Below are 27,528 nucleotides of genomic sequence, written 5' to 3'. Positions count from 1 at the left end.
TTCTCTATTTTTATGATATCAAAAATTTGTTGAATCATTTCGAGTTGTAACTCACAAATGCCGGAAGAAATTTGCATAAAAAAAGTAAAATCATGAAAATACCAAACTCCGAGGAAAATTCAAAACACCTAAGCAAAAATGACAAAATGAAAGCCAAAAACAATTTGCTATATGACAAAAACATTAAGGCATAAGAAAGACAACCACTGATAAAATTGAGAAATGGAAATGGTGGAATATGTCAAAGAAACAACAAAACGGTCAAAGAGCAGATAAAAGCCGATGGCTTCTTGAGACATTTACATTTGGCGGGATTAAACAAGGAGATGTGCAAAGCATTCTTTTCGGACTGGATAGCGAAAAAAAACCTAAAAATAGCGAATTCTTTAATTTTTACAGAACTATTGATTGTATAATTTAGATACTTTAGAACAAAATCGTCAATTATGAATACTATACAACTCATAAACATGTAAAAATTGGCATACTAGTACATGATCTAACGTTTTCATTTGACACAAATGTAAATAAAAATATGATATGAGATAATGACTTACTCCAAAAATTATCTAACAGCACTAACATTAATGTTGTTATATATAAAAATGAGAATAGAAATATATATTCGACTTCGTGTACCTTTAAGATATACATCTAAATGTTGAATACAAGATCTCAAAATAAAGCTATTTTTTGGCATTTTTGCATAAAATCATGAAGTTTGAAACTGAATCAAATATAAAAGAAGTAATTAAAAAAAGAGGATATATCCAGCAAATAACTAAATGTAAACTATAAGTCACCTTGCTGCTTTCAAAACACATGCATGTCGTATTGAAAGTTATTAGCGCCCCAGAAAACCATTTGTATCTATAAAACAATCCAAAAAATCCCATACCAAGCAATGCTGACAGTTACATTCGTTATAAGCACGCACAACCTAACAACTTTACATTTTAAATGATAAGACATTAATGTTATTGTATATGTTGCATTATTTAGGATAAGCCAATGAATGCAGTCATTCCTGTTGCACTATAACCATACCAATCAATTCATTTCATTTAATGGGAGCTTAATTGCAGCTGCATCACGCAACTAACAATGTAAAGTTCATACATATATTTAAATGTAAGATAAATATAAAAGTATGTTTTCAAGGATAAAGACAACAGACCAAGTAAAGTAAGTATTGTTGAACTACTGACATTAATGCAAACGCGACAACTAAAATTTTATGGTGACCTGCACTTAAAGTTTTTAAATTCAAACTTATACACCATGTAAAAGAAATTGTTTTCGGACGTTATCTACATGTTTACATATTCACAAACTTCAACAAAAAAACGTACAAGAGCACACACACACTTCGTGTACTGATAATGGTAGACCTGGGTAATATATATAGTTCGCAGTAATAATCGAATAACTCTTCGCATGTATTTTGCGCTGATAGGATTTGTTTTCTCCTTTTTTTCATTTTTCACTAGGACATGTATATGTATTATATTTATATATGTTTCAAGCATATTCTAAATTTAAACGACGTTTTGAAAAATGACTGATTTTTTTGGCAATTTATAACAGGCATAATATAAAATGAAAAAAAACTACCGATTCATTTTGTAAAAAAAGGATGGGGTATGATTGTTAATGAGACAACTCTCAACAAGAGACCAAATGACATAGAAATTAAGAACAACAGGTCACCGTACGACCTTCAACAATGAGCAAAACCCATTCCGCATAACCAACGGCATATTTTATGTACAAAATAATTAACGATAAATAAATAATTAACAAAGCAACAAACGATAACCACTGAATTACATGCTTCTCACTTGGGACATGCACATAATTGCCTGTAAAGTTTAGGTAATCTGTAGAAAAACTATATATTTGAGATACATATCACAGATAAACACAATATCTTACTTAAAAAATAACAAATGGTTAAGTAAAAGTAACTTTATTTTTCAAATAACTAATGTGAAAGTTTGAATATCTATAATTAGTTTTTTTAAACTGCGTGCACTTTGTACTCGCCCTGTTTATTTGATGATAATTTCACGATCTTCTTGTCATGATGGCAGACTATTGTTCTTGCAATAAAACAAAATTTTCAAATATTTTTTTATAAAATCTAGATAAGTACAGAAATGTAACAGAGAAAAAAGCAGAGAGTATTTCTAATGACTTGTTGTTTGTTTGCGTTCAGTAGCGACAAATAAATAATACAGAAGATATTCAGGAGTGTGCCGTTTGCGAAGACATTAAGTATTTTATCAGAATTTTTTGACATCGAGATAACCGTGAGGTCATTCCGATGTATTGCTATCGCCTAAATTTTCATTGCGCAAATTCGTTTTGGGTTTTCAACCGATCTATAAAAAATATAGATCCGCGGACATTATCTAGTGCAAAATAACATTCCTTATCGCTTGTTTTAAATTCATTTTTCAATGGATACTTCTATAAATATTTCTTTTAAAACACAAATTAATAATATGAAAATGTTTTGTCGTTATCTATATATATAAAAGTAAAAAATCATTAATAATATCTATGCACACGTACCAAAAAATTGTGTTAAAGCTTCCGGAAGATAATCTCAAGAACGTGTTTGCGACACTCCGGGAAAGGACCAGTAACTCTGTAATTATTTTTGCGGGAAAATATGAATGGCTTTTCATATCCAATCTTTTAGAAAAATTGACTTTTTTTACAGAAGAGTGTCCACCATGCACTTGCAATGCACTATTATTAGAAAAGTAGAATAGAATGATATACAAATGGATGAAAATTATATATAAATTATATATACATGTAACTGTTATATTAATATAAATGATATAACAACAAACCAGTGAATACTCTGGGACTATTACTATATTAGTATAAAAGTCCCAGGTATACTGATTTGTATCACTGCAATATAATAGTTATTACGATGCGGTTGAATTTCCTGTCATTTATTCGTCATCCATGCACGAACTTGTCTCAGAAAAAAAGTATATCTCTTTGCATTTACCTCAGTTTCAGGTACAAGGATGTGATCTTTTTCTGTGACATGTGCTTTTGCATCCGATGTTCAGTACTTCAGTACTTTGATTTTTTAAAGCTGAATGTGTCACCAAATGTGGTTGATCCGATGTCATGTCAAACGATATATTTGCAAAACAATCAGTACATATATCTTATAGATTCTGTCACCCAAACATGTTATGAAATAACAAATAATTGTCGAGTACTTGTGGGAATATTAAATAATTCAGTAGAATCTATTTTCAATTATTAAAACTCTGTAATTGCAAGCGTTAAAATTTGGTAATTGTCGAAGATAAAATTGTTAATGGTTAAAAATTGTTAATTTCCAGCTTAGTTTTAATATCAGTCTTATAAAATGCCTTTCAATTTTTACAGACATTTTCTAAAAAGCACGAAAAAAATAGTCAATATATAAATTGCCTGAATCTGACACGATTTACAAAATTTTCAAATCTAGAAAATGCGTGTAACAATACTGAAATAATATAGTTATCGGTATTAACAGGATTATACAAAAAAAAAACTGCATAGACACATATTTCGGCTAAAAAATAGCCTTCGTTCTTATGTTGTACGGTTATACCACTGTCCCAGGTTAGGAGGATTGGGATCCCGCTAACATGTTTAACCCTGCCACATTATTTAAGTATGTGCCTGTCCCAAGTCAGGAGCCTGTAATTCAGTGGTTGTCGTTTGTTTATGTGTTACAAATTTGTTTTTCGTTCATTTTTTTAAATAAATAAGGCCGTTATTTTTCTCGTTTGAATTGTTTTACATTGTCTTATCAAGACCTTTTATAGCTGACTATGCGGTATGGGCTTTGCTCATTGTTGAAGGCCGTACGGTGACCTATAGTTGTTAATGTCGGTGTCATTTTTTGGTCTCTTGTGGAAAGTTGTCTCATTGGCATTCATACCACATCTTCTTTTGTATATTTATCAGAATCATTTTTCCCTCTTCATAATTCAATTTTGCAATAACGGTATGTAGTGTCCACGAAAAGGGAAGTTATAAAAGACACAGCACAAATATCCGACCTTACTTTTTCATTATATTGAGGCCATTGTAAGCTCTGATATAGAGATTACTCAAGGAGTCAACATAAGAAATAATTAGTCAAAGGGTATCTAAAATTACTTTTTATATTTGCGACAAAAATATATGCATATTTCACCTTACACCAAGACGTCGTGCACAGATGAAAGTTTTGAAGAAGTGCACGAATGCTATATTTTTTAAGAATAAACTAGTTAATGTATTAGGATATATATAGTAATAGAATTTGAGTTTCCTGGCGGATAGCTTTCACCAGAGACATATAATGTTTTATTTGTCTCAGCTTTCACACACGATCAGCAGGATTTAAAAAAACTCAATCCAGGTACAGTCAACCGTTTTATAGATATCGAATTCATTAACTGATTGATTTATTTTTATTTATTAACATTTTGTCCAAACGTAATTATTAGTCTGGAACTGTTTGTTCGTATATTGTTAAATGAAATCATTAATACTTAATTTGAATGCCATTTGTTCCCAACAACGACCTATTGAAGCAAATAAAACACAAACTAAGAGGACAACAGTAGAAACAGGATTTCATTTACACAACTCCATAAATCGTATAATCATTTCTTGTGAAGTAAAAAATAGGATGACTTGACTTGTTTGGATTTTATAAACAAGGACTGGAAGAGAATACTTCAAGAAAGACAGGTTCACAATGTAATGTATGTGTTCGTAACTTAATTTAATATCAGTCATTGAACATCACATTAAAACAGTACATTAATTGTAATATCGAAAATAAAATCTATTTTATCTATGGAAAATTGATTGTTGTATTTCAAGAAAAAAGATTTTTAAAAATAATAAGTAAATCAAAGTGATTGTTACCACTGTATTGAAAAGAATTACTAAAAAATCGGGAAATTTATTGCATCAGATTTTCAGTCATTTTTTTTAATGAAAAAGGAAATTATTCTCCGAATATAAAGATTACTTGTTTTTGATACCAGTTGTGACTTCTAGAGCATTATAAAACAAAATAGGAATTTAAGACTGATATGTATTTATAAAACCCACAGGCACTTCTCTCAGAAAAATGTCCTATATACCTTCATGTATTTTGTTGTGACAAGTGCCCGTGATAAAACCAACTAAGTTAAGATATCCAATCTTAGTATACTAATTTATCGTAGGACATGTAGAAAAATCCGTCCGTTCGGAACAATTCGTATTTTGGGTAGTTATATGCATATCAGCCTAGTAGTTAACTTTGCCGATGTCAAATCTCATATTAAATCGATTAAAAAGACAAACAAGGTAACATTTACATAAAACTAGAATATAATCATAATGCAACAATATTTATATATTTATTCTTTCAGATTTTCATATTTCAGTTACATAATAATACATTGAAATCTATTTGAAAATCAAAAATGGTCCAGTGTTGGATCGGAAGGCAACACTTGATAGAGTGAAGGAAGGAAATAACATTTATCAGTGAACTTGACTTTAATTGCAATTGCTTGATAGGAATATTCGGGGGAAAACATTTTTGTCAATTTTCACATCACTTCTAATCAAGGATCGTTCTGAATATGCATGAAATATTTGCCAATGTACGTAAAGCAGCCAACACTCAATCTAAACAAGGAGAGTATGGCATGAATTGTTAGGTGAGTTTGAAATATTATTCACTGGGCGTTAGGTAAACAGCACTCAATTGATTAATCTACAGTCATTACTTTTCTATGGAACAGAAATATTTTTTTTCCAAAATGTCAGAAAATTAATAGTGATTTATTTACACATTGATATACTAGTACATTTCCATGTCGTCAGTAAAATCTGTTTATTTTACGGAAGTATTCAAACAGAAGGGACTTTTTCTAATATGGAATTTTAGAATTTTAGAATCACTGTTGGATTGAATTTATTAAAGTGCTTTTAGAAAACAGAATTGTCTTGACGCTGCGCTCGATATTGGTGTCACTTTTAAAAAAGGAAGAAGAGGGCGAGTTTTTCTCCTTTAAGCTCTTTTTTTACAAAATAAATATCAACATTCTGCATTTCATTCGAAAGAAAATTAATCACAGACGAATAATAAGTAGTTTACTTTCGCTTTGTTTATGATATAAATATATAGCCTACTGTGTTGATTCCGTTTCCTAAAACATCATTTTAAGGGTGTGCAACTGTTACAATTATGGTTGGTGCGGGTCTCTGGAATCAATTTGCGGTTTTTAAAGTTCGCGAAATAGTATACAATTTCGCAAGCTGTGTATGTCATCAAAGAAATATGACGTCATTGCCGTTTTTCAGTACAAACACACAATTGGTACAACATGATCTGCAGTGTTTGAATTACCGGAATTAAAGGTAAACCAAAGGCTGATAAACACGCTTTTAATTATTTCAAAAACAAAGAAATGAAAATAGTTGAAGATATATATATATATGAAGACTCTTAAGATCTAAAGCTCTTTTTATCAAGATTAATATCTAAACTTAGATAAGTAAATAGTAAAAATGTAATTGTCCCATCTGAAAACGCGACTAACAATGTTGTGTTTTTTAAAAGAAAGTAATTTCATTAGACGTCTTGGGCGAATAACTGAAAATTCGTGTAGTAATTATTAATGGTCAATTAAATTTTTCAGAGTGGTGAGAAAGGAATTTAGAATGGATCATCTGAAAACAGGAATGACCAAAATAGGTAACAAATGATATTTTACGTTTGCCTGTATCTCTTTTCATATGTCTAACATACTCATATGTCTATTTGAATAGGTGTAAAATATGCATACCATTGTAATGCTGCGTTCACATGTAATTCGAATTAATGACTCGTTCACACATGTGCATTTAATTCGAATTGATTCGAATTGGATTAATCGCATTATCCAATTCGCATTAGAAATGCGTTTTTGTTAATACGAATTAAAAGTTAACGACTTTCGGACAGTAAAGCGAATATGACACGCATTGCAAAATTCGAATTAGAATTTACGATTGGACGTAAAACGTTTCGAATGCGAATTAGACTAATTTGAATCAGTTAATGCGAATCGAATTTGAATTACGTGTGAACGCATAATTAAGTGAACTATTAAACACTTTAATATAGCTAAGGACCACCTACGGGTGCGGGATTTTCTCTCTGCGTTGAAGACCCATTGGTGGACTCCGGCTTTTGTCGGATTGTTGTGTCTTTGGTATATTCCCCATTTTCATTCTCAATTTTACTGACATATACCAAAATATATTCAGCTATATTTTCATTATTCAAAACAGACACAATCGAAATCAATGTTAAAACTGATACGACATTTTTGAAAGATTCTACTACGATAACCTTATTCAAATGATCATTGAGTTTACTTAAACAGTGTCAAAATTTACGGGTTCTATCAACAACATCTAACACGGACTCAAATTGTATTGATCATACAATGCCACAATAAAGTGAATTGTGTGGTCTTCTTTTGAAATATCCATATTAAAGGGTTTATGATTCAAATAAATCTATTGACGGTTATTCCGTTGCTTATATTTTTCAGGTATTTGTTTCACATCTCAATTTACAATGAATACATGTAGCCTTTAGGAAATTATATGCTATATGTCACTGGTACCAGTTGATACATTCGTACTGCGCTTATTAGTTAAATAGGTAATACATTACGATTTAACATTTGTAATTGCAAAAAGATATATGCGAGTTAGGTATTAGGTATGGACTTTAACATAAAGAACACTTTATTTTGGTTATATGTTTAGTTGGCCTGGTGGCTTTCTTGTTGACGAATACTATAACCCTCTTTGTTTTGAGGAAAATGTTATAGTTTATCGGATGTGTATAGACTAGTAATTTTTTGCATTATTCTGTTTTCAGGGATTTTTAGGGAGAAGAAACAGTTTTTCGTTTTGTTTTTCTTCGTATGTTTAGTTACGCTAGATATTGGTAGCATTATAAGTGGACATCGGACGACATTTTATTATCTCCGATCGTACCTCCAGGATTTTAAAAGTTTTTATAATGATAGTTCTACATTCAGTTCAAATTCCAGAAAGAATAATTCAACAATAACTATTCTATGGTATGCTAAACAAGGATATTTCAGTGGAAATGTAAATTTGACTGGATGTAAATTCTCAAACTGTATTCTAACAGAAAATAAGACAGTTCTTGAAAATAGTGCAGCTGTTTTGTTTGCCTACCGTGATATGTGGAACAAAGTGCCGTTTAAGAAACGTGGTCAGATTTGGGTGATTGTTAATATTGAAAGTCCTGCTTACGATGTGGACTTAAATCGTGTTTGGGATAATAAGTTTGACTGGAGCATGACATATAGACAGGATGGTGAAATTTTCTTGAACTACAAAACTTTCAGAAGAACTATTCCTTTAAAGAAAAATTACAGTGAAATTTTCAAAAATAAAACGAAATATATTGCTTGGGCGGTAGGTAGTTGTCAAACTCGATCAAGACGTGAACTGTACGTCAGAGAACTGCGAAAATATATAAATATTGATATTTATGGTGATTGCGGTAAAGTACCTTGTCCGAACCGGACCTTGCCTGGCTGCCACGAAGTTTTATCGCAAAAGTATAAATTTTATCTTGGTTTTGAAAATAGCTTGTGCAAAGATTATGTTACTGAGAAGATATTTCACACATTCCTCGATAACAGCAATGCTGTATATGTGTATAGAGGTGCTCCGAACGTAAAATCCATTTTACCGCCAAAAACGTACATAGATGTTAATGATTATGAAAATCCAAAACGTCTTGCAGAATATTTATTAAGACTAGGGTCAAATGAAAGCGAATATATATCTTACTTAAAAGAATCAGATAAATACCATATAGACAACGAACAAAATTACTATAGAAGTTTGTGTGATCTATGCGAGTTATTGAATACTTATAAAACAAAAAACCTGAAATGGACAGGAAAAACGTTTAACAGTTGGTACCGTCAAAATGTCTGTGTTTCATAGAATGATATGATTTTTTTAAACAACTTGCCGACACTCAAATTCTGTTTAAAATGTTAAAACCAAAGTTTGCGAGCATGTCAGTTGATAATAAAGACTTGTATGTTATCAAGCGTAAAATCACTGGCAGAAATCCTTTTAAATCGTTCATCAGAAATCATTTTATCTGTTTGTTAAATACTGAAAACTGATATCATCTTTTTTTTTTCTCAACCGATCTCTCTAGTAGTAATGTACTTGGACTTCGCTCCTTCTGACAAACCTAAACGTATTTCGCAATTAAATATTGACACAATTTTGATCCTATTTTAAATTGTAGCCCTGCAGGTCAGCCAATATTGATACAAAAATGATTCTATCGTTGCAACGAAAATATTTTATGCGATAATCAATTTGTGTAGCGATTTCAATGCTGAAGAGGACAACTGACACAGTCTTTCGATTTGATAAACCAAATGCATACGATGTTAAAGAGTTTACCAGGTGTGCAATCAAAAATCAGGTAAAATTAGGACCGACAAAACCAAGATCAACTCCCCCCCCCCCCAAAAAAAAAAAAAAACAACAAAAAAACGACAAAACCCAACAACAACAAAAACTAAATCATAAACCAAAAGTCTACGGACTGAAAAAGAAGGGCTAGAGATACAAGATGGACATCATATGTCGAGAATAAACAGACAACGCCAGTGCTAAAAAGAAAAAGACCAATAGACAAACAGTAGTATATAAAAAACACATAGAAAACTAAAGATTGAGCAACACGTACCCAACCAAGACGTTGGGGTGGTATCAGGAGCTCCGGAAGGGTAAGCAGATTCTGTTCTTCATGTGGCAGCCGTCGTTTTTCGCATGTTATTACAAACCCGGTTATAAGTCTAATTCATTAGGTGAAATTCGGGAAAAGGGTGAAAAGGGTACGGGATTGTAGTTGCAACATGAGGAATATATCCGTTATCATATATGAAACGGATATTCCATAACGGCCAACCAACTAGTGAATGCAGTCGTAAAATTTACGAAGGGATGACCTGAACTTCAACACATATAACTTTTTTTTTTATAGCTTCCTCGTGAGCAGCAACCCTCTATCAAGAAAATAATTATTAGAAATACTAGCCCTGGAATATCGTATGAACTTGGCGATATATACTAAATATGCAGGCGCTGTTGGAATGCTGCTAAATAGAAATGGAAAGTTCACAATTGGGAGGCTGAAATCATGTCTTTTGTCGTAAAGTTTTTTTTCAACTGGTCCTTATTGTCAATTTCTAGATTAAGATAAGATACGAGGCAGACTAAACTGTATCTGTTGTATCCTTTACCTCAAGTTCGATGGGATAGTATCTTTCAACATATTCACCAAATCATCTATATAGCGGAAACTAAAGTTAAAATATACTGTTGACTTCTTTTCTTTCTTTCTAAGAAGTACCTGTATGAATTCAGTCTCATTTAGATAAAGGAACCAGTCGACAAGAAGAGGGTCACAGTTTGTTCACATTGGAATGCCGATTGTTTGTTGAAAAACTTGACCTCCAAACGTAACAAATATGTTGTCAATCAAGAAATCAACCATCTTTTTTTCAAAGTGAAAATGTAAATGAAGACAACTTGGTTGTTAATGTCAGTGAAGATGAAAGTGCAGATGTAAATTTACAGTCTATTGAAGCTCAGACAAAAAAAAGAAGTCAAGCATCTTGATGTCACTTGTGCAAAGTGTAGTAAAACCAAATGGTTTAATACTATTGCAAGATGAAAGAGACTTAGATTGTATGTACTCTAAAAGATATTTTTAATTTTTCAGTATCTACATCTGATTCATGCCCTCTTTTGAATAGGTACTAGGTTCACAATAAATTTGAAGCCAGGCTTGATTGTTGATAAATTTGATGTTAGTAATTTGGAAATAGTTTTCGTGGTGCACTTTGAAGACCCATCAGTATACCGGTGTGTAAGGACACTTGTGTAGTTTAGGTATCCAATACAGTGATGGAAGATCGAGTTCTTCGTCTTTGGTCGAAATTCCAAAGAAACATAGACCAGACCTAGTATTATGCAGGATGTCCTCTTTAGTAAGTATCGTGGGTGTATATGTTGAGTTCCCAGTGAATTGTTATCAAGCAGTTGTTTATGTTATGTGATTTACACACAAAAACGATGTTGTTTGGGGCTTTCTCTGCGGGGACAACAACATGTTTGTCATGGATGTATAACATGTGTTTTTGGAACATTTTGGTCTTTGAAGATTGATGTAGCATAGGTATTAATAGACCCTTTCAGTTTCTAAATTCTGATTTTTATTAACAACCTAATGGTTTTAATCCATTCAGAAAGAGTATTTACGTTTTCTTTCTTGCGTTTAGCCCATTGCCTGGAATAATCCGCGACTCCATCAGTATTTTGGAGTTGTATTTCCAATTGACGGATTTAGGCTCACGATATTTCGGGGGTTGGATAAGACATTATGCAGGTAAGTTTTATTGACAATTTTTAGGTCACCAGTTATAACGTGACCAGCCGGATTATATATGAAAGGGGAACTAGTACATGAACAGTCAGGAGGTTTAGACTTAGAGTCGTCAATATTGAGATCTTGCAACACGTGTTTAAATTAAACATGTTAGTTGCAATTTAACTTGTATAGGTATAAGAAATGTTAGGAACAGACTGATCTTTGAAATAGGGAGGTATTTTCGAGTGAACTAATTTATGGTGAAGGACATTACCCAAGTTGATGGAATTGATATCTTTCTTGGCAAAGGAAAGTGTCTTATTTTTCCTTTTATCTTTTCCAATGCCAACTGGTTTGAAAAGTGTGTGACTTGCAATATCCAAAAGGACAGCTGTGAGTTTGTATTAGTTTTAAAAGGGATTAGTAAAAGTGGCCTCCAAACATAAATTGTACAGATAATGAAGTTTTGAAAGGGGCGATGAATAAAATTTCGTGCTAATATGATTAATACTTAACGGTCTTTTTTTCAAATGGTAGTAGGTCATTAAAATAGACATCATGGAGAGTTGGTGGTGTGTAATGACGATTATAATGACTGCGTCTACGTCTACGTTGAGGAGAAGAGTTGAAAATGTTCATCACATTCACCGAGCTACAGGAAGGACTAGAAAGAATACCTTTACTATCAATTTTGTCATTGCAATATATGGTGTCGCAGTTCCCAATTGTCGAATCCATAAGTCCTCTTTTTGTCTACGGAGAAGTGTTGCAAGATGAGTATTGCTAGTCTTGTGTTATATTTTTACGATGATGAGAACATGTATAGAAAGGAATAAATGATCAGGCTGGTAAACAATGTCGCCTGCGCTATGAATGATGTCTGATCTATGGGCACATGGCCAATCATACGTTTATTTAGCCTTCCTTTCGTTTCACTGACAAAGGGAACACTCATCCGTAGATGACATTTGTTGATTTGAAATTCAGATCATCCTAACTACTGGTAAAAAATGACTTTTTAGAAAAGTTTCGCCTGCTTTACTGACCTTGATTTATTTTAATTTGATTCAGTATTACTACGACATTATCAATAATCAATATTAATGAAGTCATGGTCAGATAAAACAGACAGACACGTACTGTAACACTTACAATAGTTACATGCATGTACTATAGTTGACATATTGCCTATAGTATACAATTATCAGACCAAACCACGCAAACGTTATACCAACCAATGAACCATGAAAATGAGGTGACATTGTACAAGTAATACAAAACTTATTGATGTTTTGATTATAGTATCTAAGATACAGACTTAAGGTAGCACAATACAAAGATTGTTTTACTTCCAATCACTAACCTTTGAAATGCTGCAACTTTCTTATGAATGCATAGAAAATAATAAAAGAGGTATACATAGATAGATAAAAGATTAATATTTTAAATGAATGCAATATTTTTATTATGCAACCATTATGTAATCAATTATTATGTAATTAGTGGCAACATCTGGGAAAGTTCACTTGAATGAATTTAGCTCTATCATTGCTTTAACTATACAGCAAATTTTAACGAAATCTTAATCAACAGATTATGGGCTTTAAAAGGGTGTCTCAGATTGTCTCTATGGTATTCCATTCTCTCATAAATCTCTAATTAGTGTAAATATCCTAACCACAAAAAAGAAGATAATGTTTAATTAAAAGCCAATTGTTCAGAGAACAATTGCAGGTCTTTCCACCAAAAACCATGTATTTTGATATGGAAGTAGTAAAAATCGGTTTATAATGTAATTTCCAGCGTCAAATGATAGCTTATTGAACGCTCATTCCAAAAATATATGGTTTCTATGAAATATTTTTTGAATAAGGGAGATAATTTGTTTCTTCCGGTTTGAAAAATGTTTCTTCTGGTATTATTTGAAAGTTTACTTGACACTGATTCCAAAAATATCTCGTTTTATATAGTTTTATATTAATAAAGTACAAAAAATAGCTACTTCCGGTTTACACAAGGCCACTTCCGGTTGGCTTAAATGGCTTGTAACCTAATGCAAAAAGTCCCATGGATTTATCATGTATACATATGAGGAAAAAGCAAAGGTCAAAATCTAGAACGTCAATTTAACCTATGACATTGAGCTCAATTTCAAGGTCATCAACCAAGGACCTCAAATCAAAAGACCCTAGGTCTTAATTATATTTGGTTCATGAGTTATATTACCATATGCGTATTTAAATAAAAGAGGGGAGACAACTCTAATTTGAAGTAAGCATACATTTTAAACCAATATATATGTGTTACGGCATGTCGCAACTAACAATGAAGTAAAAATATGTTGTCGATATCTGATATCGTGTTTGAAAAGAGGTGAAAATAAGCCAAAATCCAAATTAAGAAATGACCTGACCTTTGACCTTGACCCTATTTTCTTTTTTTGGACCAAGGACCTCAAATCAAAAGAACCTAGGTCTCTATCACTTATGGTTTACCAATAACAATTACATTCATAGTGAAAAGTTAATGTTAAATGGCATGAAAACTACAAACAAGTTCATCATAACATGTATAATAAAATGCGGAAAAAAAAAGGATTTCATTTTTACATGATTTATTTACTTCTTTATATTTGTCTTATGATCATAAACAAGCTTCTTTTCAAGTTTGGTAGAAATACAGGATAATTTAAGAAAGTTATTAAATTTTAGCCGCTGATGACCGAACATAGGTTGGTTCGCTATGTCTCGCGTTTTTGCGATAAAAGTCACATGCATGCTCGACAAAAGTGAAAATAATGTCAACAAAAGAGGTGAAATTTTAAGGTGACTTATTCAATCCACAAAAAGATTAGATTAATCACAAATATCCGACAGAAGAAGTCATTGCTGTCGCTTTGACACATTCCTCATTTCCTTTCTCAATTTTATAGTTAATAGATATAGGAAGATGTGGTAGGAATGCAAATGAGAAAACTCTCAATGCAAGTAACATATTTTTCTTTAAAGTAAAACATTGTATGTCAAGGTATGGCCTTCAATACTTAGCCTTGACTCACACCGAACAGCAAGCTATAAAAGCCTCCCAAAAATACTAGTGTAAAACCATTTAAATGGGAAAAAGAACAGTCTCCCTATATAAAAACGAGAAACTAGGAAAACTGATGAACTATTTCGAAAAAGGTTTTTAACTTTTGTCATTGGGCAACTTGAAAAGCAAAATTAATATAAACAATAGGCTCTCAAGATCCTGAATCGCTCACCTGATTTTTTTTAACTCAATTTATTCATCAATCATGATTTATATTTTTGAGTTATAATGTATATCAGTGTTTGCTTTAAATTGCTTTTTTTTTGGTCATATACATGTATGCCACAAAATGAATATATAAGTTATGTAGAAAATCATCAGATATAAACAAAATTTGAACTTGATCTGCAATTTGTCAACTTAATACCAATTCTGAAATCAATATTTTTCAAGCATAAGGGGGAAGTGTGGAGTTAATTTTCAAAGTTCAAGGACCACAACTCTGCACAAAATCATCAGCCTGAAACAAAATTCGAACTTTGAAAATTATCCTGTTTGACATCCCCATTCTAATTACTTTTCCTTGTTTACATCATTATTGGAAAATTATTTTTATTTCTTTCATTCAACTACTTGATGTAATTTGGATGCAAACATTTTACTATCAATGAGTTCATTAAAGATTTTGTCTGTTAATTGCCAAGGCCTTGGTAACACATTAAAAAGAAGAGACGTATTTGATATGCTGAAGTCAAAGAACTGTAATATATATTGTATTCAGGATACTCATTTTACAAATGATATAGAAAACATAGTGAGATCTATGTGGGGTTATGAGTGTTATTTTTCATCTGTTAGCTCAAACTCTAGAGGTGTAGCTATTTTGTTCAATAATAATTTTGAATGCAAAGTGTTGAAAGAAAAAAAAGATATAAATGGAAACTATTTAATTTTAGATATTCTTGTAGAAAATAGAAAGATTACTCTTGTATGTCTATACGGACCAAATACAGACAATCCTGATTTTTTTTCTAATATTACGTCTGTTATTGATGATTTTGAAATTGAATACTTTGTTATTTGTGGTGATTTCAATCTTGTCCAAAACCCATGTATAGATTATAGCAACTATGTGAATATTAACAATCAGAAAGCTAGGGAAAAAGTATTGGAATTTATTGAAGAAAGAAATTTGATAGACCCGTATAGAGAACTTTTTCCAGATGTACAGCGATACACTTGAAGGAAGAGAAATCCTTTTAAACAGGCTAGATTAGACTTTTTTCTTCTCACTGAAAACTTTTTAAACAGTCTAAAAAATTGTAATGTGCTTCCAAGCTATCGGTCAGATCACTCTATGATTTTGCTAGATTTAGAATTTAACCCTTTCAATAGGGGAAAAGGTTTGTGGAAGTTTAACAACTCTTTATTATATGATATAGACTATATAAATACTATTAAGCAAAAAATTCAGGAAGTGAAAAAACAATATTGTGCTTTAGTTTATAATATGGAAAATATTGACAAAATAGATAATACAGACATTCATTTTAGAATTAACTGTCAGCTTTTGCTTGAGACTCTTCTTATGGAAATTAGGGGGAAGACAATTTCATATTCAAGTTTTAAAAAAAAGCAAGACGAAAAAAGGGAAATAAATCTTCGAAATGAAATAACTCAATTAGAAGAAAGAATTGACGAACATTCCATTAACGCATTAGAAGCAAAAAAGCATGAGCTCGAAAGTTTACGAACACAAAAATTAAAAGGGAAATTAGTAAGATCCCGTGTTCAATGGATACAGGAAGGGGAAAAACCTACTAATTATTTCTGTGGCTTAGAATCACGAAATTTTATGAGCAAAATTATTCCCAAAGTAGAGAAAGAAAATGGGGAAATTATAACAAAACAAAAAGATATTTTGAATGAAGTTAAATATTTTTATGACAATCTTTATAAAAAAAGGGATACTAAAAGTACTTTAAGTGATCTTAAAAAAGACTTGAAAAATTTAAGTGTTCCTATACTTTCGTCTCAGGAAAAAGAAAGCTTGGAAGGTATAATTACTGTTAAAGAAGCCGGAGAAGCATTGAAAAAATGAAAAACAACAAAACTCCTGGAACGGATGGTTTTTCAGCAGAGTTCTATAAAATTTTTTGGAAGGATCTTCAAATTTTTATTGTAAATTCTTTAAATTATGGTGCAAAAACAGGGGAACTATCTGTTACACAAAAACAAGGGATTATTACTTGTTTACCAAAAGGGAATAAACCCCGCCACTTTTTAAAAAAACTGGCGCCCTATATCTTTACTGAATACTGTGTATAAAATTGGATCAGCAGCTATTGCAAACAGATTTAAGAGTGTCCTTGATAAATTGATAAATTTTGATCAGACTGGTTTTATTAGTGGAAGGTATATTGGGGAAAATATAAGACTCATTTATGATATATTACAGTACACAGAGGAACATGAAATACCAGGGTTATTACTTTTGATTGATTTCGAAAAAGCTTTCGATTCAATATCATGGGACTTTTTGATAAATGTTTTGAAATTTTTCAATTTTGGCGATTCTATCATCAATTGGGTTAAAGTTTTTTACAATAATATCAACTCTGCTGTCATCCAGGGGGGAACCTTTCAGATTTTTTTACTATTGGAAGAGGTTGTAGACAAGGGGACCCCTGTCTCCATATCTTTTTATTTTATGTGTTGAGATTCTGGCATTGAAAATAAGGGGAAATAGTGACATTAGTGGTATAGAGGTCACACGGGTTGAGCATAAATTGTCACAGTTTGCTGATGACACCTCTTTGATTTTGGATGGGAGTGAAAAATCTTTACAAGAATCATTATTAGAATTAAAAACCAATTGTTCAGAGAACAATTGAAGGTCTTTCCACTAGTAAAGATCTATTTTGATATTGAAATATGAAAAATCAGTTTAAAATGTTAGTTCCTATGGCTTTGTGATGTATTAATATGAATTTAAAGCAAATGTCAAAATCTAGAACGTCCTATTAGCCTATGACCTTGACCTCTATTTCAAGGTCACAAACCAAGGACCTTAAATCAAAAGACCCTAGGTCTTTAATATGTTTGGTTAATGAGTAATATCACTTTACGCGTAATTCTAAATGTAAGATGGGCAAAAACTCCCATTTATTGTCGTCGCACCCTTTCAATCAAAATATAGAAGTAAGGACATGTCGCAACTAGCAATTTATGAAAAATTATTTGTCGAAATGTCAAACGGTATTTGAAAATAAGTGAAAATAAGCCAAAATCAAAATTTAGAATATGACCTTGACCTTTGACCTTGACCTTATTTTCATTTTTTTGGACCAAGGAACTTAATTCCAAAAATCCTAGGTCTCTATCACTTATGGTTTACCATTTAGAAATGCATATCAATTAATTTAATGGAAAAGGGGGAATAACTCTCATATGGAGTTTCCGTAAAGCTTCAGTCCAAATGAATATCCTAATCCTGAAGAAGTAACGAGCAATTTGGTAAAATAAATTTGTCGTAATCTTTTACGGTTGCGAAGGAGTAGTGGCCACAAGAAAAACAGTGTTTGGAAAGATAACTCTTACAACGTAAAGTATTTTGTTACGCAGTTGTAAATTTTTAAAGCGTATAAACTATACGACATCATATTCCAAATATCTAAGCGACATCTTTTGAAACATCAATACTACGCAAGAAAAAAATTTAGGCGGAAAAAAAAAAAAAAAAATAATAATAATCAGAACAAATTCAATAGGTCTTTCCACGGAAAGGTGGAAAGACCTAATTAGACTGGTTTGCAAAAATATCTAGACTGAATATTCACAAAAACACAAGTTATTTGGTTTGGGAGCAAAAAATATAGTACAGATACTTTATGCCCTAACAGAAATCTGTCCTGGGGTGAAACTTCGTTTAAATTACTAGGAATCAATTTTGATGTAGATCTTAAAAAAATTGTTAAGATAAATTATTCTGAAAGAATTGTACAGATTAAAAATACTTTAAATCAATGGTCTAAAAGGAATCTAACTGTTATAGGTAGAATAACTGTGATTAAAACTCTAGTCTTGCCTATTGTAAACCATCTCATTATCTCTCTGCCAAATCCTTCAGATGATATTATTAAGAGAATAAATGAACTTATTTATTCATACATATGGAACTCATCTATACATAGAGTTAAGAAGGATATTCTAATCAAAGATTATTTGGAGGGAGGTTTGAAAATGCTTGATTTGAATATGTTCATTACAGCACTTAAATCAACATGGATTAGGAGGCTTTTGCAGAGAGATAGTAAATGGCAAAATATTTTCATGTCAAATATAGATAAAAGAAAGTTGTTTAGTTGTGGTGTTGATTATATTAGACAACTGTATATGACAGTTAACAACCATTTTTGGAAAGATGTAATAAGATCCTGGGAAATGATTATTCAAAAAGAAAGAAATTTTACTTATGATTCATTTTTATCAAATCCACTATGGCTGAATAATAATATTAAGATTGGTCATAAATCAGTAATTTATCAAGAATGGTTCAATAGTGGTATTAGATTTGTAAATGATATAGTTGACGAAAATGGATCGTATATTTCATTTGACCAATTTAAGCAAAAATATAACATTAACACAGATTTTCTTAAATTTTACAGTGTTATTTCGGCAGTGAAAGAGGCATCAAAATCTTTCCCTAAAGGATCTTACAAATTAGTTTGTCCTTTTATACCATCATGTCTACAAATATTTTTAAAACATTGTAAAGGATCAAAAGATATGTATTCTGTACTGACAAGAAATAATGTTATTCCTACTGGACAGCTTAAGTGGGTTAAAATTTTAGGTGAACAGAATCTTAACTGGAAAAAGATTTTCAGACTGCCTTTTGCTGTTACTAAAAATAGTAAATTACAGTGGTTGCAATATAGGATTAACCATTGCATTATTGCCACAAATCAGTATTTAGTTAAAATAGAATTGACTGATGATCCTTTATGTACATTTTGTAAATCAGATAATGAGTCTATAGAACACCTATTTTGGAATTGCAATACTGTACAAGATTTTCTACAGGATGTTGATAACTGGTTCCTTTCCGGTGGAATAAGTCTCCCAATAAATAAATTAAACTTTTTTTTGGAGACTTATCCAAGATATTTCCCAACAACCCATATAACATGATTTTTCTTTATATTAAACAATATGTGTATAATTCTAGATGCTTTAAAAAGAATCTCTCATTGCAAGCAATTATAATAAAACTGAAAGATATGTATAAATTAGAGAGTATGATAGCTGTAAAAAATAAAAAGATAACTGAATTTGACAATGTATGGAATGTTTTTGAAAAACTGTTATTGAATACCAGTTAATGTCTTTTTTGTTGTTGTTACAATAAATTATGACTACTTAATTATAATCTTTTTTAAAGAAAATATTATTGTCGTGTTATGTACTTGATCAGTGTCGATGGCTGTTACGAAAGAAATATGTCTCGTAAATTTTCAATTTTTGTTCAACATAATTATTTGATATTTAAAATATAGATAGGGATGTAACTGGATAATCCTTTTGTGTTTTGTTTTTGTTTTTTGTGTTTTGTTTTCCTTCGTTATTTATTTATTTATTTATTTTTAATTTTTTAATTTTTTAATTTTTTATTTCTTTATCTTTTCAATAGAAAATGTAAAATATTTCCAATTAAGATTTATTTATAAAAATGACATTGTATTTATCTTATATGTATTATATTGTATGTATGTCATGTATATGTTGTAATTGTTGGAAATAAAAAAAAAAAAGTTAAAAAAAAAAAAAAAAAAAAATCGAACTTCATCTATCTTGGTTTGATAAAACATTTTACCAATTTTCAAATCAATATCACTTCAAACTTCCCGTGAATGTCTGTCTAAAGTTTGGATTGATATCAATGTCTTGCATGCCGATTTTTAGGGAGTTTCAAAACGTATTAAACCACCATTTTCCAGTTTCGATTCACAAACTCTAAAGAGTATGCACTTTTTATGTGCCTTATATTCCTAAATCCTCAAGTATAAGCCCTAAAAATCCCTATCCCTTTACTTTCTTGAATTATGTCTTTAATTTTAAAACAAAACAAAATCAAGTCAGTAAATAGCTGTAAAAATGACAAAAATAATCAGTAAATACCAGTAATCACTGAATCAACTAGTAAATACATGTAATTACTAAATTGGCTAGTGATTACAGGTATTTACTGAAATGTTTAGTAATTACGTGTAATTCCTAATTTCACCTATTTACTGTAACATATACATATGAGGTTAAAGCAAAGGTCAAAATCTAGAATGTCAATTTAACCTATGAACTTGAGTTTAATTTCAAGGTCATCAACCAAGGACCTCAAATCAAAAGACCCTAGGTCTTAATTATATTTGGTTCAAGAGTTATATCACCATATGCATATTTTTAAATAAAAGAGGGAGAAAACTCTAATTTGAAGTAAGCATACCCTTTAAACCAATATGTATGTGTTACTACATGTCACAACTAACAATTACGTAAAAATATGTTGTCGATATCTTATATCGTGTTTGAAAAGAGGTGAAAATAAGCCAAAATCCAAATTTAGAAATGACCTTGACCTTTGACCTTGACCCTATTTTCTTTTTTCTTTTGGACCAAGGACCTAGGTCTCTATCACTTATGGTTTACAAATTACAATTTACATTTAAACTATTTTAAATACAAAAGGGGAAATAACTCTCATATGGAGTTTCCGGACCACATCGGTCAAAAGATCCTGAGGATATAACGAGCATATTGTTGATATAATTTGTCGTAATCTTTAACAGTTGCGAAGGAGATTTGTACACAAGAAAAACAGTGTTTGGGGAGATAACTCTTACAATAAAAAGTGTTCGGCTTAACAGGGTCAGTTTCAAAATCGTAATAACTGTTCCATATCATACGCAAAAAACAGAAAAGTGGAAAGACCTAATTATGTGCAAAATTTGTTCTATACATTCTCTCTGAAATCTGAGACACCCTTTTGTAGATAATTGCCATAGGAACAACATATAATAAAATCAACCCTCTAGGGATACCTATGCAGAAGTTAATTTCATTTGAAAGTGGAAATTTGATGAAAAATATTTTAGACGCAGTTAACATTATAATTGGTTACATAATTGTTGCATAATACTAACATTGCATTAATTTGAAAGAGTAATCTGTTAGCTATACAAAACTTCCACTTTTATAAATTTTCAAGCATTATTAAGAAAGTTACAGCATTTTAAAACTTGGGCGTTGGAGTTGTAAAATCTTTGTATTGTGCTACCTTAACTTTGAAAAATTAACATGTACTAATGAACAATGAAAATGAGGTCACGCCCAAATGATACATGCTAGATTAACAGGTGAGACAGTAAACATACAATCACCACACAAACAACTATAACAACACCAAGGTTGTTGAGTAAATTCATCTGAATTGTAAGGGTATGCTCCATTAGTTTCACTGTTCGTGTACCTTTGTCATATATAAATGAGAAACAAAAATCCGGTGTTGGTGATTTGGTGTTGTTCTATGTTGTATCTGATCTGATCCTTTTATCATTTTTGACAAGAAAATATGTTTACTCTAACATAAGAGCAGACAGAAGAACGAACAGTTTATCAATATGTGGAGTATAACATACATTATAACGTTTAAGTGATATCGATCAGTGTATTGTGGATCTTACTTTTCTATGTAGATTTGAAAATATATTTAAGATTATTTTCCATGAACACCTGTCATAAAAGACCAAAATCATCCGGAACTATCATCATACTGTTCAAATATCTCGAGTACAATAGTACTGAAATACAAGAGTCGGAGAAGAAAACAATCAAAAGGAACTAAACAGACCTTCTGTAAAAGAGAGGCAAACGATACCAAATGAATATTCATACTTAAAAGTAGAAAATTAACAAGCAACACCATGGGAAAAAAGACAAAAATAGATAATATACAAAACAGAACATAGAAAATCAAAGTCTGAGCAACAAGAAACTTGACACGGTGATGATTGCAGGTGCTCCGCATGTGGCATCTGTCGTGTTACTCATGTAAGTACAAACCAGGTGAGAAGTCTATTCGCTAGGTAATATTCGGAGAAAGATGAAGGGATTGTAGACAAATGAAACATAAAAATCGTCATCTGTGAAACCAACAATCTATAACGGTCTTGGTTTAGTAGCTTCCGTTTGAGCAGGATAGGAAATGCAAGATCTGGCATAAGATATCAACTGGGAACTATATAGACCAGGTACGGGCGCTGCTAGAATGTTGTGACATGGAAATGGAAATTTCACAACGAAGAAGCTGAAACCATCTCTTTTGTCGTGTAAAGATGTTGTTCTCAACCTACCCTCATTGTCAGTTTCTATATTTAAGTCAATATGTAAGTCAATATACGAGGGGTTGGTGTTGTTTATTCTTTAGTTTTCTATGTTGTGTCATGTGTACTATTGTTTTTCTGTTTGTCTTTTTCATTTTTAGCCATGGCGTTGTCAGTTTGTTTTAGATTTATGAGTTTGACTGTCCCTTTGGTATCTTTCGTCCCTCTTTTAAATGTATCTGTTGCTGCCTTTATTTCAAGCTCGATGAGAAAGATGCGTTCAACATAGTCACCAAACTTTGAATTATTAAGTGAGATGACATCATCTATAATACAGAAGGTGAAGTAAAATGATAATACTCGCTTTTTTTTATTCTTCCTACGAAACTTCGATATGAATTCAGCTTAAAATAAAAAAAAAGAACAAGTTGGCAAGAAGAGGAGCAAAGATGGGTTCACTGGAATTAGCGATTGCACTTTGAAAAAACACTTCCTCCAAACGTAACAAATATGTTGTCAATCATAAATCCAGCTTCTTTGTGTCAGTTTCAGAGAATGTGTTTGTTTGAATCAGAGTTTTATTGTTTACACTCCCCTTAAGAAGAGGTACTTGTATCTAAGGCGGCCATTTTTTATGAAAAAAAAATAGGACCAATTCTTTAGATTTGTCTTTAAATTTGTCTTTAAATTTGGAATGAAGAATACTTCTGTAAAGAGGAGATAAGTCTAATGTTCTAATACTATTGCAAATTGAAAGAGTCTTAGATTGTATGTACTCTAACAGATCTATACACTTTTAGTATACACACCTGATTCACGTCACCTCTTTAATAGGTATTAACAGTAACTTTGGTGTGTTAATAAAAATTGCGCGAAGAAATTAGAAAGCGTATTGTGGAGCACTTGGAAGACTTGAAGCAATATATCGTTGTTGCAATGACACTTATGAAATTTAGGTATCAAATGCAATGAATGGAGATCCAGTTCTTCATCTTTGGTTGAAATTCCAAAAGAACATATAACAGACCTATGATTATCCAGATAAGTTTTGTGGATGTGAGTTTCCAAGTTAATTGTCAATACCAAATTCATTTATAATAAGTAGTTTATGTTTTGTGACCTACACACAAAAACCATTTTGTTCGGGACTTTATCAGCGGAGACAATCATATAATTGTAATGGGGACAGGACATATGCTTTGCAACATTTGTGTCTTTAAAGTTCGATATAGCATGTGTATTCCTAGACCCATTCCGGTTGTTTTTAATTCTGATTTGTATCAGCGACATATATATGACAAACACCATCAAATAAGCAAGTTCTGCTTTTGGATTCCTCAGACGTAACATACAAGTTACAACATTGTCCAAAAGGAAAAATGTCTTCACATCCCTAGTTAGATAAATTATGAAATATGGAGCCATCATATGGAACTTATATATAGAAAAGAAATGGATAAACAAGACAGGACACAAAGAAGGGTCGTGTCTTTTATTAATAAAGATGACAAATCAAGATATGATAGATTCATCACAGAAATTATACCAGATCTAGAACTATCACTACTTAAGACAGACGAAAACAACAGAGTTTAATACTTTTCTACAGCGTGGTTGAGGGTCAGGTTCCAGCGACGACGCCTTCTGATAACATTATTCTAAACCAAGGAAGACGCCAAATCAAATCAAAAGAATTCGCAAAACCGTTTGTCATCGAGCATTCCGGAAAGACGATCCCGTATACTAGTAGTACAAAAACAATTTAGATACAACATTTACTCACCGACCAATTTATAAACGCATTCGTTTTCAGAACTGCACAGTAACAGCAGAGTTAACCAACGGCATTAAATATCCGAACTCGAAACTTATTACGTTCTCCGTCCCCGTTTTAATCAAACACATAGGGATTCTACAAAAACCTATACAGATATCGTTTCCAAAAGAGTATTTACCTATTTTCTTGCATTTCACCCTCAGCCTGGCATGATCCTTGACTGAATCCGTTAGTATTTTGAAGTTATGTTTCAAATTGATGGATTCAGACTCACGATATATCAGGCCTTTGGATAAAATATTTAACAACGAAGTGTTATACACACACTGATTAGTTTCACCAGTAATATCGTGGTCAGCCGATCTTATATATGAATGGGGATCCAGCACTTATGCAATCTGGAGGTTTACGCTTGAATTCGTTTATATTGAGATCAGGCAACATGTAATTGTAAAGTGAAATCTTAAGTTGCAGTTAGTTTTGTATATGTATAAGATATGATAGTTACAGACTGATCTTAAACTTAGGGAGGTATATTTTCTAGTGCACTGATTTATGATGGAGGATATTGTCCAACCATTACAATCTAAGGTTAATTTTACCTGAAGGAGTTGAAATCTTAGATTCAGCACAATAGTATTATTTTAAGGGATAGAAAACTAGACCAAGAATGTTATTTGAAGTGAAGTATGCTAAAACCAAAGCTGTTGGCTAATAGATAATTAGTAACCAACAGTGATGATAAAACATTGTATAAATAACTAATTTTTAAAATGATTAATAAAAAAGACTAATTTTGGAACTTTTTCTGACTGGCTGCGTTTCTTTGACAATATAGCTGTTAAATGTAAGCACTTTTGGTATTGATCATCCTGCATAGGGTATTTTTTTCATATGTTCACTGCAAGGAAGTAGCTCATGTGGACTTTTGTGTGCCCAGAATGATAAAACATCATGATTTAAGGACTTTTTAAGAGAAAAAAATCATGGGGTATCAAGTTACACTGAAAAAACTGAAATTATGTAATAATTATGCTTTTTTATACTAGACACCATTCAACAGTATTTATAGATATAAAGCACAACAGTTTCAGGCAAATTGAGATTCTGATGGTATTACTTACATGATTTTCAATTAAAAAGAACATAGAAAGATTTTTTGTTCAATGAAATCTTCTTCTTGTGATGAAAATTCTAGTTGCAGTTTTATTGAAAATTAGCCCAAAGTTGAAGAGACAGCTACATACAAAAGTAATATTTTTCTTTAAGGTTATTATCTTTATGGCTTAATTGTTGACATTTAGGTAGAATGTGTATAAAATGAACTTTTGGTGAAAAGATTTTCAAAAATGTTCATTTTTCATGAGTCTATACTTCTTTTCCTGTCTGCGGCACTGCATGGATAATTGAAATTTTCATATTTGGGTTAAAAATTTGTTTAAAAAGTTGATTTTTTCTAAAACTATCCTTCGTGACAAGGATTTTTGTGATTAGGTGTGACAAATAATCAATATTCTTACCAAAAACCCCAACTTGAGTATTCATTTTGTTTTTTCTTGAATTTTATTTCAAATTTTAAATGCATTGGTGTGTCAAGTACAGTCTAAAAACCATGATATAGTAGGCATGTATAAAGACCAGTATATTCAAAAAAGAGAAAGGTATGGTCTTTCTTGTGTTCAGATAGTTGTATTGTAGCAAATTCTTCAATATGAACAAGTTTTGGGTACTTTTTCAATTTTGACTTAAACAAGAGGCCCACTTGGGTAGATTTCATTGAAAAAAGGGGGAGGGGTAAACTATTGAATGTGCTTCAATCAAACAGAGGGAAAAAAATAAAAATAATAGATAAGAATACTCTTCTGGTTTCACAGTATCCAAATAATAAGAAAAAAATCATAAAGATAGACTAGAATGAGATTTACAGATCATTTGATAGACATGACTGATTTCCAAATTTTGCCTGTTTTCAGAAAGGGGTACTGCTTTAAAAGTGGGGTTATTTTTATTAATACAGCCAAACAGATCTTTTAATAGCACTTTTTATGTTCAAATATGGCTACTTAATGAAACTAAGTAAATGATTTATTTTTTTAAGACATGTAATTATTGTTAAGTGTTTTTGTTTTTTAATTGTAGAGAATATTAAAGATAAATGTTACCTTTGTAATTTCCTGTTCATACATTTAAAAGTAGAAGAATTGCTAGTAACCAGTAAGATTATTCAGTTGTCAGTTATCATGTAGAATGTATTATAAAGTAAAGTAACAGAAATATCGAACTTCGTGGAAAATTTAAAGCGGAAAGTCTCTTATCAAATGGCAAAATCAAAAGCTTAAACACATCAAACGAATGGATAACAACTGTCATAATCCTGACTTCATATAGGCATGTAGAAATAGTGAATTAACCTGCTTTTATAGCTAAGTAAACCTCTCTTGTATGACAGTCGCATATAATTGCATTATATATATAGAATAATAGGTAGTTGAGTTTTTGATACTGACTATATCATGTGGAATATCTGGACGAGCCCGTTTCTTTATGATTATTACTTTTGCTGTTTGCTGCTTTTGTCTGTTTTTGGTAGTATCCATTTGACGCGGCTTTTTACTTAGGCATCCTGTCATTGTGTTTTTGTTTTAAGATCATTTTCTAATTCTTGTATTTCATTTTTGCTAATATGCTGCCTGTGTCCCTTTTATGTGTTTCTTTGTTTTATATGACGTGACTCTGTACTTAAACAACATGTCATGGTGTTATTTTTCTATGAAAATTTCTGTATTCTTCTAATTCATTTTTGCTAATATGCTTTGTCTTTGTCTTTT

The 27,528-nt window shown here is 31.3% G+C and overlaps 1 protein-coding gene across 3 annotated transcripts; it reads left to right on the top strand.

The window, feature by feature from the left end:
• Positions 1 to 4,577: 4,577 nt before the first annotated feature.
• LOC139512487 (glycoprotein 3-alpha-L-fucosyltransferase A-like) lies at positions 4,578 to 9,356 on the top strand. 3 transcript variants are annotated; one of them, XM_071300123.1, is made up of 4 exons: positions 4,578 to 4,778; positions 5,439 to 5,732; positions 6,717 to 6,772; positions 7,952 to 9,356. In XM_071300123.1, the coding sequence occupies exons 3-4, from the start codon at positions 6,739 to 6,741 to the stop codon at positions 9,058 to 9,060; spliced, it is 1,143 nt and encodes a 380-aa protein (XP_071156224.1). In that variant the 5' UTR covers positions 4,578 to 4,778; positions 5,439 to 5,732; positions 6,717 to 6,738; the 3' UTR covers positions 9,061 to 9,356. The 3 variants fall into 3 exon arrangements, with proteins under 3 accessions (XP_071156224.1, XP_071156225.1, XP_071156223.1); XM_071300124.1 differs by lacking the exon at positions 4,578 to 4,778 and having other exon boundaries at positions 5,258 to 5,732; XM_071300122.1 differs by lacking the exons at positions 4,578 to 4,778; positions 5,439 to 5,732 and adding an exon at positions 6,317 to 6,435.
• Positions 9,357 to 27,528: the final 18,172 nt, after the last annotated feature.

This window comes from Mytilus edulis, chromosome 2 (assembly GCF_963676685.1).
Source record: "Mytilus edulis chromosome 2, xbMytEdul2.2, whole genome shotgun sequence".
Classification (NCBI taxonomy): domain Eukaryota; kingdom Metazoa; phylum Mollusca; class Bivalvia; order Mytilida; family Mytilidae; genus Mytilus; species Mytilus edulis.
This window is presented reverse-complemented; position numbering and strand designations above follow the sequence as displayed.